Raw genomic sequence first — 15,507 nt, forward strand, 5'->3', positions numbered from 1 at the left:
AAAGGACATTATGTGGATTTGTGCATGCACAAATTTATGAATTCTTTTTTTTTTTTGTGGTGCACACATTATCTGTCTTTTGTACACATTAACTTTTTGTTTGGATCGGATGCAAAGTTTTCTAATTGAGGCCCCAGGTGATAAAAGGTAATAGGACCACCACTAAGAGCAGGTATTGAAGAATAACGATGTTAGTGACTGCCAGGATCGGAGAGAATGAGTTCATCTGAATGTGATCCAAAGATAAATGAAGCTGTGGCATATGGAAGACTGGTCTATAAGACGGTGTCAGAGAATTCACTGCAGCACCCAATAGAGCGACAGCCCCTCCCCAAGCTTCAAAGAGACTAATTGAAACCATTTGAGCAGTGTTTGACTGTGGTGATACTGGAGAGGAGGCATTGGTTGTATCCTCTAAATTCAGACAAATGGGTACCAGATTTAGCAGCTCTTTGGCTTTTCAGTGTGTTTAGAACTCTTTAGTCTTAAACTTGGTCTAATTAAACCCATGTTGTATGTAGACAGGTATTATTAGACTATGGATAGGGGTCAACTAAAATGTACTGTGGTGTTGTTTTGGGAGTAAATTAAGGATGACATATGACTCCATTAACAAACCTTAAGCAAATGTTTTTAGTGCCTAAAGGCATCTGTATGCGTTATAGGCAGTAAATATCAGATGGCTTAATGGCAACTAAAGCTTTCCCACATCACAATTGGAGAGGCTGTGACTAATAACAACAGTCAGAAACCCGACAATCTCACTATTAAGTCTGCTGCATCTACTGATTGTCTAGGTGTGTGGAGGGAAAAAAGCAGACAGGATTTTTACTTCTCTCTAGTATTCATTCTCATTGCCCCACTGTGTTTCACTTTTTGTGTGAATAAAAGGATGCAACTGGCACTTGGAAAGCGTACGTCACTTCCTATTTAAACAATTATTGTCTCTTGCCCACTGTCTAAGAACAGCTAGATACGCTTTTGCCTCCAGAACTTTTCAGTCTTCACATAGGACACTAGGATTTGACACACTAGGATAAACATTACCAATTCCTAAAGGGGATCCATGGTTTAGCACCCTTTGGGTTTTATTGTGTATCCATTTTTTTTTTTTTTTTCATGGTTTGTACGTCCAGCAAGTCAACAAATAAAAGCTAATAGGCAGTTGGACAGGCTGTAAACAAACCTCCACTTACTGTTTCAAGAGCAATTAGGGAAAGTGTTAAATCAACTATCCACAAATTGGTGACATCACAGAGTAAAATTTAAGACATTTAGTTGTGGAAAGTTTCTCGTCTTAATTGACTTGACAAGTAACAAGTAACACTTGTTTCAGGTTAGGTGCAACCCTAAGGAGCAGCAAGTGATACTAGAATCATTTATTATGTATTTGAAGGTCACTCCTCAGAACGAAAGATAAGAAAGATACACAATAAAATACCACAGATTAGCATTTTAGCTACTGATATAGCAGAAGTCATCTATAAAAGTAAATGGCATCCCTATTTTACATTTACATCACTAAGAAAAGTGAATATGTGTGCAAATCATCACATCAGTCAAACTAAATGATACAGTTGTTGTATTTAATGGTCCTGTTAACATCCTTATTAACTTATAACCATCCCTCGTCGTGTTCTCTCTTCCTCAGACTTCTCAGGAGTTTTTAGCCCAGCTCATGTCTAAACTTGGAGGAAAAAATCCAGAGGAGACGGGAGGTTTTCAGGAGGCCCCTTTGGCCTATGATGCTGTCTGGGCTCTAGCCCTGGCCTTCAACAAAACGGTGGGGCCCCTAAAGGCCAAGGGTCACCGCCTAGAAGACTTTAACTATAACAACCGAGATATCACTTCTGAGATCTACAGAGCTATGAATACCAGCTCCTTTGAAGGAGTTTCAGTAAGTACAAAGCGGGTGGGGGGGGGTAGAAAATGAGAAGGAGTTGCTCATAATAATAAGCGTGAGACAACTGAACTGTGTGAACCATAGAAGGGATGATAAAATATTCAAATATTCCATCTTTTCTTTCAGGGTCACGTTGTATTTGATGCCCAAGGTTCTCGAATGGCCTGGACTCTTATTGAACAGCTGCAAGGTATGCCACAACACACCTCCCTGCTTCAAAATGAAATTCATTTTACTCATTGTTTTTCTGCCATCATGCAATGTCCTTTCCATCAAACTGTGAATATACTTTCTATACATTAAAATATATGTATACTGGGTAATGTTTGCGCTGATTGAAGCATGGCCATGTACAATTTTCAAACATCTCCCACTGTGCAAACTATGCTTAAAATGTATTTGTCATCATGTGACTAATAGCTTTAATAACCTTTTTTAGCAAAGCGAGACCGTCCGTTTGTGCTTGTGCTTCAAGAAAAACTGTCTGCATAAAAAGTTAATAGCTCCTTAAATATTGCATCAAAAGCTGGAGAATTTCAGTAAAGTTAAAAATGTATTTATCATAAAATGTGATTTGATCTTCATGATTCAAGAGTATTACAAAATATAATATATATATAATGTGCCTAAAATAATCACACAATGAATTCTGATCTTTTATATCTTTATTAAGAACAACTATTAAAAATTCTTGGAATAATGACCTCCAAAAAGCTAATTGGAGTCAGGTGTTAGCATATGTTTAGTAAATTAAATTAGTCAAACTAAATTAAATTTAGTTTGGAGATGTGGACTAGAGCTACTTTGGCTGACAAAAACAACTCAACCACTTTTTGAATTTGCTCTGCACAAGAAGATGCTAATGTGAGCCATACCTCGCCAAAAGAAGTGTTCAGAGGATCTGTGATCAAGAATTGATGATTAACATAGAGCTGGAAAGGGTTAAAAAGATACTTTAGGACTGTGGCTACTGTGGCAGACTAGAGCAACTTTGGTTTGAAAGAATGCCATAGATACTAAATAGGACAAGGAGTCATAGAAAGGACATGAGTAGAGAGATGGGCCTTGGGTCACAAGGTTGTAAAAAAGTTAGACGGCCTAAACAGTCAACCTATGGGTAGGGAATTTTATTTTCTCCATATGATACAGATATGCATAGTTCCTCAGGACCATATGAGGGGGCCCTGTGAAGTACAAGTAAGAGGGTTGGAGAGATGCAGGGCAGAAGACATCTTGTGGTGTGTTCTCCATGCCGGCAGTGTATTAATTCATGGTTCATCACACTGAGTCCATCCTTGAAGTCTGCTAACGCTTTTATAATATTTAAAGGGAAAAGGAGAAATTTCTATGACACTATTCTACCAATAAGTGGGCAGCAAGTCAGGGGGTCTATGGCAGGACATCAGAAAGGAAGCTGCTGCTTACTAAAAAAGAACATTTCTGCAGTCTGAAGTTTGCCAAAGAGCACTTTGACACTCCACAGCAGTACTGGCAAAGTGGTTGTGGACTGATAAAACTATTTGAAAAGAACACAGCTCTACATCTGGCATAAAAAGGGCAATGCATATTGAAAACATCATCCCACTCGTAAAGTATGGTGGAGGAAACATCATGATTTGGGCCTGCTTTACTGTATGAGGGCCTGGCCAACTTGCAGTGATTGACTGTATAAGCTATACCAACAGTTCAAGCATTGGTTTATGTCTGTGTTTTTGTGAGCAAAACGCCACTTGCCACAGTAAGTTGGGTTATTAAATTGGCGCTGTAACTGTGAAATATAGACACCAGTATCAGGCAACACATGAATGAAAGTGGCTGGAAACTGACTGTGAAGCATCTGGTAGCTGGCTGAGAGCAGCAAATCTGAGCTGCTGCATTTGTATATGGTCAATGGAGGCAATTTTCCTGTGATGTTTAATTAGCTGGCAAGTTAGCAAAATGTAGTCTGTGTCACAGATTCCGATTTACATTTGGCAGCTTATGAGTATATTCCTAGTAAAATGAAGATGCACATTATAGTTTTAAATGACAGAAGCAACAAAGTGTTACGATTCCCTCCTCCGACCAGCTGAGGCAGTGCCCCCATAACACAAAGTTTTGGTTACCCAAAATAATACACAATTTGTAGAAAGGCAGAAAGATCAGGTGTTGGAGGCCAGGGCGGTGAAGGGTGTTTGCATCTTCCTCTCGTGCCATTACTGCAGTAGCCATTCCCCTTTTACTAACTGGAACCACACAACTGTACACAGAGAGAATTTGATCATAAAAATATATGAAGCATAGAGTTAATCAGGCAAAACATTGAGGTCTTGCTTTTGTAACTGATTTTTTCAATGGCTATGCTGCAGCTGTGTATCCACTAGCCCTCCAAGATTTAAGAACGAGTCATTTGCTATAAATGGTCACTTCTTTGATGTAATTGTCTGTGACTGAAATGTGGTCAGAGAGTTACAGAGCTCTGTAAAAGTATGATTTTTGATCAGTTCTCATGTTGCAATGGTCACATCCCTGTATTGTCCCCAGATTAGTATAGAGGTGGCTCAGTGATCACACGGCGATGGTAGCATCTTATCTGTAGTGGCGTGAGGCTCTGGTTTGGCTGGCTGGCTTTATATCACTCAGCCTGTGTCTGTTTCATCCCTCTGTGCTTTGTGTTGCCAATTGTCTTTGTTGATGCGTGGCCCCATCAACCCAAAAAAGAAGGGTCAGTCATGAGCTGCAGTTTTTTTAATGCCAATTAAACTCTTGTAGCCTGACCTTTTTTCAACTGTTCAAGCTGTGTGGAATAATACATATGGAAATAAAATGTTTATCTGAGTTTTTCGTCAGCTTCTCAACATAATCATTAATTGGCTAGTGGAAGACATGGTCCTTGGATCCTGTACATGTGTGGGGGGAGAATCTGTAGCTACACCGGGGTCCTGCTGTAGGCATTGTGGACCTGCTAAAACATAGAAAGACATTTTTTTGTAGTGTGGAGCAAAAAAAGAAGCCAACTTTGTCTGTCTGCAGTAGACAGTTTAGTGATGCAGCAGATCTGTTCCAGTGCCAGCCTTCACCTCACTACAGTGTGTTTTACAAACTGGATGCAGCATTACTCCACTACGAGGGTTACATTCTTAACGTCATGTTTCATTTTATTGACTTTATTAATCTTTATTTATCTTAAACATTTTGTCATGTTGCTGTTGCACAATATCTAGATCTTACAGCTGGCAATGTGGTTGTGCAGCAACATTAATTACTAGCCAGTCAGTAGTTGACACACTCCCACAGCTTTTACAATTCAATTCAATTCAATTCAATTTTATTTGTATAGCACCAAATCAAAAGTCAGGGGTCACTAAAGTCAGTAGGATTCCTGTTTGGACCATGATTGTCTGTAGAAAAATACCTGGCAATCCATTTTAGTTTAGTTTTAGTTTAGAGAGATCCTGTTTTGCATCCAGTCAGAAAAGACCCAGCACAGTTAAGAGGATGATTTTTGCTTATTACCACCACTACATTAGTGGATGTGTGTGATGAGAGTTGTTAAGGGCCAGCAGCTATAGCTGCTTCAGCATATATTATTAGAGTATAATAAGGAATTATGCCTGATGATTATTTGACAGTTAGTGGAGTCCGGTGGGTGGTGCTTTGATGCCCCCTGGGCTGTGTTTCATTACAGTCATCTACCAATCATGAGATCGATGGTTTGATTCCTGGCTTCTCTTGTCACTTGTCAAAGTGATATCCAACCCAAGTTGCCCCTGGTGAGTCAGGTCAGATGCATGGCAGCTCTGCTATCAGTGTGTGTGTGTGTGTGTGTGTGTGTGTGTGTGTGTGTGTGTGTGTGTGTGTGTGATTGGGTGAATGGGAAGCAGTGTAAAAGTATTTTGAGTATCAGTTTGGTAGAAAAGTGGACCATTTATCATTTAGCACTGTGATATTAAAGTGTTATTACAGCTAACCAATGGACAGTGCTAGAGGCGATGACAGGCCATTTTGTCACATGAGCAGTTTTTTCTTGAAAGAGGTTTGCAGAAATTCTCCTAGCTTTATATAAAATATGGCTCTAAGAGTGGAAGGTCAAGGACCCAGAGCATCCATCTGTCCTTCCCCTGAAGAGAAAAATGACATGAAGATGACCAAACCAAAGACTGATCTGACGGAAAACAACAGTCCGACGTTAAACTTTATTTCTATAGCACTTTCCAAAACCAGCTTCACAAGGTACTGACCACACATATGACATTTCAATGAAAGCTTAAAGATTAAAGTAAAGAGAAACCAATCAGATCAGGACATGAAGCATCAGGAAAAATGCCTTTAAAGAAAGGTAAGTTTGGAGATATTCAGCACACTTGAACTGATCTGACCCCCTCAGGCAGACTGGAGTCAGCAACTGTGGGTCTCTGACAACCAGGAATCCTTGTTCTGAGTACTTGTAAGGTGTGTTACAACTAAATGAATCTTGTTATATATTACTTTAAGAAATACATAACCTTGCCCTTCAAAACCTTTTTCTATTTCAGATAAAGCCAAGGTTCTCAAGTTTGTGCAGTGAGTTTGTTCATTGTACATATGCAATGACAAATATATGTTATTCTTAACTGATCCAAGATCTAATGTTACCCTTTTTGGTTCAGTGTTTTAGATAAGCAGGATTCAATCCTCTAGACATTTAGACTTTGCCAAAACTGTCTCTGTGGCTCTGGGGGACCCCTTCTGTCTGACACAGATTTAAATTAGAAATTGTTGGCTCATTCCTGGTTTAGTAAGCCTGAAGCTCACAGACAAATAGTTAAAAGTCATTTAGGCCTAAAGAAAAATTGTATTATAAACTAACACATTGTAAGAACAGTACATCCTCAGCTGCAGGGACAGGGACTTCCTGTTCTGACACTGTTTAAATCCAACATGTTATCTTGTTTACACTGGTGAAACCTGTGAATAAACCTGCTCCTGAGCATGTTTGAGATTGCAGATATGTTGCCAGGACAACAAGGTCAATGTGACTTTGGGAGAAATGACAGAATGGGGATCATGTCAAATCGTCAGCAATATTATCCTGCTAATCTGTTAATCCATGCACACAGAACAGGACCTTGGTGGAACATTGATTAAACTTAGAGACATTAGAGTCGAGCGTGACCCTTTGTCTCTGTCTCTCTCTCTCTCATGCAGGAGGAAGCTATAAGAAGATTGGATACTACGACAGCACTAAAGGCAATCTGTCCTGGTATGGGAATGACAAGTGGATAGGTGAGGGACATTCATCTTCCTCAACCCCTTTATTTTTCTCTTTATCACTGTCTGCTGTGCTCCTGCTACCTTCTAATCTCCTGTTTTCTCCAACCCTGCAGCCTTAGCCTCTCTCCCTCTATATCCTCTCTCTTTCCTCCTGCATTGCCCTCTCTTCTCTCCCTCCCTCCTACACTCTGCGTACAAGGTTGGCTGCAAATGTTCATCAATCAATCAGTCAGGTTTTATTTAGCATGTGGGAAACGGCAAAGCTCCTGCTAACTTTTCACAGCTCACCAGACATCCAAATGATTCAGCAGCAATCAGAGCCACAGTACAGTGCTGCAGTAAAGGCTGATGTGCTATGGCACGACAATGTCATTCCATTTACTCATTAAACATGAGAACCGTTTGAAAGCCATGACAGCAATGCAATAAACAGAAGATGTTAGTTGACAGTCTAAACAAAACAGGAGAAAGCAATCTGGGTGGTGGTGTAACAGATTGGGCCCCATGACCTTGACTTTGAGGAATGAAATTGTGTTCCCCAATTGGTATACAGCCGTGTGTGTGTGCATCCATGTCAATTCTTCCTTCCTGAGTGCTGACAGGATGCTGATGGAAAACTGTGCAAGCCCGCAAAATGGATTGATGTTGTGGGGTGGGGGGTGTACATGGATGAACCTTCTGTTATTTGTTTGTTTGTCTGTCCTGAATTCTGTCTCAGCTTCCACTGCCTGGATTTCTTGTCGTCACAAAATTATATTGATATAATTAGGACGGGGCTACGTACATGTGGGGGTAGGGTAATGAATCCAGCACAGGGTAAATTTGTTATTGACTGGTAGTGGGTATGTAAGCATAATGTCAGGGTGACTGTGTCATGATATCACGGGAAGGCCTTGAGGGATTTTCAAATTTGGTCCAAGTCTCCATTTGATTTTACAGTGTGACAGCAATGTAATATTTCCAGAAATGAATCTGGTCTACATCACCATTTTTACCTGGTGTTAAGTTAGTAGGAAACATAAGACTTCTGTATCAATACATCTGGTTAAATGGCATTTGCCATTTCTTTTATTGTGGGCTTTTAATGTGAAACATCTACAGGAAGCTGACCGACACTAACTAAGACTCTTTATAATATTATTTTGTGATTAAAAAATAGAGGAGAGACCGTGTCCTCAGTAGAGTAGTGAGAATGGCAATGATGTTGTACTGACGCTGTGAAAATGTACAGATCAAGGGCAGACTGGGACTGAAACACAGCCCTGGACTACATGCAGATGCAAGTCAGAGGGTAGAACAACGGCAGAGAAACCTGTCACCACCTGGACTTGACTAAGCAAATAGGTCTGATATGTGGAATCTGGCATCAATTTCTTTCCTAACTTCATGGGCATATTCCAAGATGACAGTACCAGGATTCATTGGGATAAATAGTCAATCTGACCACCACAGTGTCCAGAACTTAACCCCATTGAGAATCTTTGGGATGTGTTGGCGAAGACTTTACAGAGCTGTCCAATCCCATCATCACTACAAGATCTTGGTGAGAAATGATAACTGTTGCATTATGGCCCCAACAGTGCAGGTAAGCAGGAGCTTCTTCTCTGAAATAATCCTCATCATGACTGAAAAATATTATGTGTATTACACATCAGTCAGAACTTTAATATTATTCTCAAGTCAGTTAATTTATGCAAACAAGTTAACTTGGGAAATATGGCAATACATACCAATCTTAAAAACAATGACAAGTGTTCAGCATCTGCCGGAGTGAGTTCATTTGAATATTACTTTCATTGAAATATTATTAGAAGCGTTTGGGTAGCTCAGTTCTGGAGTGCTAAACACAGCAAGATGTTCCTGGGCTGGCCTGGCTGTGCCCTTTCTAAATGGAGGATGTTCTCCCCATGTCTTTGTTTGGTTTCTTCCAGATACTCTGATTTGGTCCTGCAGATATGCAGGTCAACTGAATCTAGTTGTTCCTAGTTGTGAATGGTTGTCTTTCTCTGCTCTGTGATAGAACGACAATGTACAGCCTTTGAACGTCTTTTTGAATATCTCTAGAAGCTCCCTATCAGTAATGTGTTTTATATACTAACTGCTAATTAATTACCAAAGTGTGCTAAGTTGTGTTGCGCTCCACATAACTGATGAGTGGTGTTTTTATAATCCCATGATCACAACAAGTCCAATCCTTCATAAACTAAGCTTCTGATTCTCAAGGGTGTGTTGACATCGCAGCTGTACAGACACGAGGCAAGCTGTAATGTCCCCCTGGTACTGTTTGACGTCACTCTCATCTGCTGTGAGCTCTGATACATCACTGGCTGGGTGCAACAAGCTGGTTTTTGTAACCATGCCAACAGACAGCAAGGTCATCTAAGTGGCCTCTCGCTCTCGTGACAAGACCTGAGGGAAGACCGGACGACCTGTCAACATCACGTGTTTTGACCCTGTGGTTATGCTGCCTCCAGTGAGATTGTCTGGGCCATCTGGAATGTCTTTGAAAGTCAGTCGATGCTTTCGGACAGTGGACTGATACTGTACAAGTAGTCAGTTTTTCGTGTGTGACAGCCAGTCCCTCCGAGGCATTCGTCAAGATGCCTTCTATTCTCCCTGCCAGTGTGGCTGGTCAGCAGCATACTTCCTTGTGACACCAGAAATAGATTGCACAGTAAAGTGACAGAATTAGGTCTTCTCACGGTGACCAGGACCTGGTTATAGAATGTTGTTCCAAATTTCCTTTTCTTTTTCTTCTTACTTTGTTTTTTCCCTCTCTACTTCCCTTTCCCCTGTCTGTTATCTCACCTATGTCTCTGTCTCACTTATATTTCCCACTATTTGTTCACAGTCTCCTCCAGATCTGCTCCCTTATTCTTTTGGTTTCCTTGACAACCACTGCTGCATTGCTGCTTCTCTCTCATATTGCCGTGGTAACCATTACGGGGCTAGTTGCCATGGTAACATACTGCCCCGATTCTAACAACAAGGGCAGAGAGAGGTATTAGTGTTGGAGAACACATTTTCCCAAAGGACACTGGCTTACACACATACACACACATACACACACACACTCACAAACACACACATACACACACATACGTACACAAACACACACACACACACACACACACACACACACAAACACACACATACACACACACACACACACACACACACATACACACACATACGTACACACACACACACACACACACACACAAACACACACACACACACACACTCACAAACACACACAAACACACACATACACACACACACACACACACACACACACACACACACAAACACACACATACACTCACAAACACACACATACACACACACACACTCACAAACACACACAAACACACACATACACTCTCAATAACCCACTTGTGGTGGCACAAAAAAGTTTTTTGCAATATTCCTACATGACTATTCTATCTATGATCTAGACCTAATAGAACCCAAAGGAGACACAAAATACACTCATTCATGATAAAGAGGATCCTGTTTACAGTATATGTAAACCTCTGGGACTGTCGGGTCATATGAATGGGGAATTTAGGGTCAGTGTGTTTCAGTATATGGGATGAAAAACAGGTGTAAGACTGCCTTATTAAAAGAATAGAAATCTGGGTCTTCACTATGAAGGTCTAATAGTGACTCACAATATGCCATGTCTTAGACAAAGAGGATTTCTGAAGGTCTCAGAAGAAGAGTCGCTGATGTTCAACATAACGTGGATCATGCATGGAAACACTTAACCACCAGTCTTTCTACCAAAGTAGAAAAGCAGAAAAAATGTAAGGCAGCCATCCAACATGCCTGAACCATTGCTGTTCCGTAAGGATGAATGGGATGAAATCCATCCAAGTCAAAGTCCAGTGCTGCTGGAAAGTTTAAGTTACGTACATCTTTGTCACACACAAATAAGTCGTGGTTCTGACTTTTTTTACTGCTTTATAGGAATCAGATAACTTAATAGACATTAGAACTGTTAACCAGGTGAGAAACCTTAGGTATATGACAAATAGCTACATTTACATACTGACTGTGATCAGTCCTGCAGAGATCAGTGGAATGATACCAAACACGTGTGTGCAGATCTGTTAGGCTGTTTGATAATGAAGGATCATTTTTAACCACTTTTTGATTGAATACATTTCTCTCTCTGCTTCCATCTGCCTCACAGTTTTTTGTTTTGTGTTGCCTGAATATGACACGAATCAAAAATAGCTGTCATGTGAATAACAAACACAAAGCTTTTGAAGTAGGATTCTCACAGTCATTCTCTGACGTGTGACAGAAGATCCTCGACTGCATGCGAACTAGCAGCCTCCATAGCAACACATTTGTGAGGCAAAAGAAGTACCTGTTACTATTCTGGCCTTAAGACTCCATGGCAACATGGCTGCTATAAACATCTCATTCAAGTATTCCAGGGCTCACAGATCTTAACCTGCATTGCCAGGGGCTCCTCTGTCACGGCTCAAGCTTCAGATACGGTAGAAACGTTACGCACTAGAAAAAGCTGATGTATTTCCTATTCTCCGTAAATCCACTTTATGAGAGTTGCAGAAAAATCCAGCCTGTAGCTGCACGGTACTTGAAAATACACATAGGCTGTTTTTTATTAACAAAATATTCCAGAAAGTTATATCCTTTGCAGGATTATTTTTTTACTCATCATACCTGGTTCTCCAGTTATAGAAAGGGAAACTACTTGTGCTGTGTGTGGGTGGCTCACAGTCATTATCCCATGGGGGACTATGAGCTGTGAACAGCAGAAAGTGTAAAGCTGTGTCCACAATAATGGTGATACATTTGGAAATACAACTTTTTCTCACACTGTTAGGCCAACCTGCTGTGTTGCATGACTGCCAGCCTTTAGAAACACACTCACTTTACAGTGAAGTGCTGCAGAATCCAAACTTCAGTACCTAATTGTCCCTGATCCCTCATTTTGTATATCATTGTATAAGGTGTTGTTTATTTGGCTGTTACGTAGCGGCAAAAGAAGGGTGCAGATGGCAGTTTAACTGGCTGATATGATGCGGATCTGCGTGAAGTGATGAAACAATCGCAATGGTACCAATGAACAAGTGTCTCAGACACTACATTCTGTTTGGTTGATTTGCTGCGATGTGCTGTTTCGTGTGCTGAATTTACGTAAATGGAGCAGAAACCACTCCCTTCTGAGACCAAACAGCACCATGCCAGCTGGGTTTTGTAGTGGAGTGCACCTGTTCACACAAAGTTACTGACACAACGAGGGTGTCTAATGCAATTGCACAGTGGTCATTCAGACAGAGAAAGGGATCAAAATCAGAGGAACAGTAATGTTTGTCATTCACACATTGCACTTTTGCTAGACTCTTGTGTTGATGCGTTTTCTAGTAGCAGCTAATGGAGCCTGAAGCCTGGAGCAGAAATGGAATAGGTCTGGTAAGCTTGGTTGTAAACTATGTTAACTCCACACCCGCACACTGTTTCATTGTTTCTACACAGTTATGTTCTGTAAGGTCTTAAAACTTTACACTGTGAAGTGTATGAATTTGATGTGATTTGGCGCTATATAAATAAACTGACTTAAATTGAATTGACTTGAATTGAATTGAATTGAATTGAATTGACTTGAATTGAATTGAATTGAATTGAATTGAATTGAATTGAATTGAATTGAATTGAATTGAATAACAGCTCCACAAACACTTTATACAACGTACACCTATGTATGTAAAGTAGTGCGTGTAGAAGTACACAGTCACAAGAGCAGACCTAGATGTGTAAAATTGGTTCTGCTTTGACAGCAAACACTGAGGCAGCACTTAAAACACATGGAAATACCCACTTTTCTTTCCACAGTGTTGTTTTGAAATTTAGTTCAAAGGTCAGTGTGTGTGTTCAGTTGTCATGATACATGGCAGCCATGTTTCCCTTCGCTGAAATGCATCAACTCCCTGGAAAAGCTGCCAGTGTATTACTGTGAACTCTGACCCTTCCTTTAACAGCTCAGTCAGGGTTGGTGGTAGTCCCCTTGGAATAATATAATCAACGGCATGTCGAATGTCAACTAGCACATTTGTAACATGAAGGGAAATTAATATTGGACTAAGGACAGCGTCAGTGGGATACTGGGCTTCAGTTTTACTCTGCCATCCTTTATGTCAAATCCAATGTGGCACGGATGCCTTAGTCAAGACAATGCTGTGCCATTTATGTATCAAAACGAAAAGTCCAGGGAGACCAGCAATTACTGTTTGTCTTTTTAGAAATGTTTGCAGCGTAGCGATGTCAATGGAGGTTTTTACACGTCACGTGGCTGCTGCATAAACTCACACAGCTTCACATCCCGTTTCCGTGAGTTTTTTTTTTTTACTTTGCACTCTTCTTTTTACATTTCAGCCACAGCATCTTAACTCCTCTTTTCAGTCTTCTTCTGTGGTCTTGCAGCTATCACGCTCAATGAGGAGAAAGTCATTGTTGAGGAGCCACAGCCTTAGCACCATAGAGATAATATTAAAGAAATTGACTGCTGTTCCACAGAGATTGGCCCTTCAGGGGAGAAATCAAGTAGAATAAAAAATAAGACTCTTAAATCCATGGCAACTAGGTTCACTTTTTTATTTTTTTCTGATTTATATGACAAGCCAGAGTGTGTTGCAGGTAAGGTTGTGCGCTTTAAACTGCTGATAGGTGAGGCTTTGTGCTCACATTTAGTTTTGTTAGAATTTTCCTACCTCGTTCACTTTTTAGCTTTCCACTGAATATCTTGTATCTAGTTGTAGGTGTGTTAGCAGCTCATTAGGACAAGGTGAGGCAGGTCTCACTGCAGGGTTTCCAAACCCAGTAAAATTCTGGTTTGTCTGGTTACATTTATTATGTTTAACAAGAGTTTTCACATTCTATTCAGGTGTGTGAATGAAGCTTTTGACCTAATTAGATCAACCTTAAATACTGAGCCAATCTGTGTGCTGGACGGAAGTTACACACAGAGCAACTGACCAACAACTAATTGATCCTGTTCTCATTTGGAAACCTGCTCTGTTCAGGAACCACTGACCCAAACAACAACTGAAGAAGCACCAGCTTCTTCAGTTGTTAATGATTTGATGAGAAACTGAGCCAAACTCCAGTTCTTGAGAAAGTTCTGGGTTTGTTTTATGATTATCATCAAGATTAATGGATGCATAGCTGAACTGAACCTGAAGGGTTCACTCTAAACCCAAGGCTTAGAGTTGGGTTCAGCAATTTACAAATCATGTTTGGGTTTGCATAGGGTACGGTCACACTGGTCAAACATCACGCTAATGGCAGCTCTGGTGTCAGTGTGTGAGTGTGTGCGTGACATTGTGTGCAAATGGTGAATAACAAGCAGTGTAAAGAGCTTTGAGTACCAATACGGTAGAAAAATTAAGTGCATGTCATTTCCCAGTGATGACAGTTATATCATGATTCCAGTTCATGCAGGTGGAAAGAATAATACATTAAACAAATACTTTGAAATTGTAGAGGTAGAATATGTGTGATAAGAGCAGCCATAGTTAATTTAGGTTGTAAATCTTAATTGAAAATGAGCAAACCAGAGAAAAAGGTCATCAGAATCTGGCCATTTGAAAGTAAAGAGCAACTTTATGTATGTATGTTGGAGGAGTTCTAGCATGTCTCCTAAGTGAAATAGTAAAATGAACAACAGCTTCTACTTTACAGTTTTACCTTCAGTGATACAAGGATATGAGCATATAGCCAAACAACAGATGTAAAGAAATATGATGAATTTAATTCAATTCAATTCAATTCAATTCAATTTTATTTGTATAGCGCCAATTTACAACAGAAGTTATCTCAAGGCACTTTACAGTGTAAGGTTTAAGACCTTACAGAAAATATTTATACAAAAAATTATAGAGAAAACCCAACAATCCCATTTGAGCAAGCTTTAGGCAACAGTGGAGAGGAAAAACTCCCTTTAGAGGAAGAAACCTCCAGCAGAACCAGGCTCATAGTGGGCGGCCATCTGCCTTGACCGGTTGGGGTGAGTGGAAAGAGAAGAGAGAAAAGAACAGCAGGCAATAAAGACAACAAGCATCAAGAACATTGGGCAGATGAACTGGATTCTGGAGATGTACAGCTCCAGGCCGAGGATACCTGCAGAAAAGTACAGAGAGAGGGAGACAGAGAGGAGGAAACACAACTAAAAGAGAGAGAAGACACAAAGTTAATGACATGCAATGGTGGCATTTGCATTGATACAGGAGAAAGGAGAGAGGAGAGGAGCTCAGTTTATCAGTAGAGGTCCCCCAGCAGAATAACCTATATCAGCATAACTAAGAGATGGTTCAGAGTCACCTGATCCATCTCTAACT

The 15,507-nt window shown here is 40.4% G+C and overlaps 1 protein-coding gene across 3 annotated transcripts in view; it reads left to right on the top strand.

Annotated features, from left to right (window-relative positions):
* Positions 1-15,507, top strand: part of gabbr1b (gamma-aminobutyric acid (GABA) B receptor, 1b) — a 152,677-nt gene that overhangs the window by 112,001 nt on the left and 25,169 nt on the right. For all 3 annotated transcript variants that reach the window (XM_026348364.1, XM_026348365.1, XM_026348366.1), the window contains 3 exons: positions 1,652-1,897; positions 2,030-2,093; positions 7,070-7,147. In XM_026348364.1, the coding sequence (XP_026204149.1) occupies positions 1,652-1,897; positions 2,030-2,093; positions 7,070-7,147 (388 nt within the window). The remainder of the gene's footprint in view (positions 1-1,651; positions 1,898-2,029; positions 2,094-7,069; positions 7,148-15,507) is intronic.

The sequence above is a fragment of the Anabas testudineus genome, chromosome 11 (genome assembly GCF_900324465.2).
Source record: "Anabas testudineus chromosome 11, fAnaTes1.2, whole genome shotgun sequence".
NCBI classification, from domain to species: domain Eukaryota; kingdom Metazoa; phylum Chordata; class Actinopteri; order Anabantiformes; family Anabantidae; genus Anabas; species Anabas testudineus.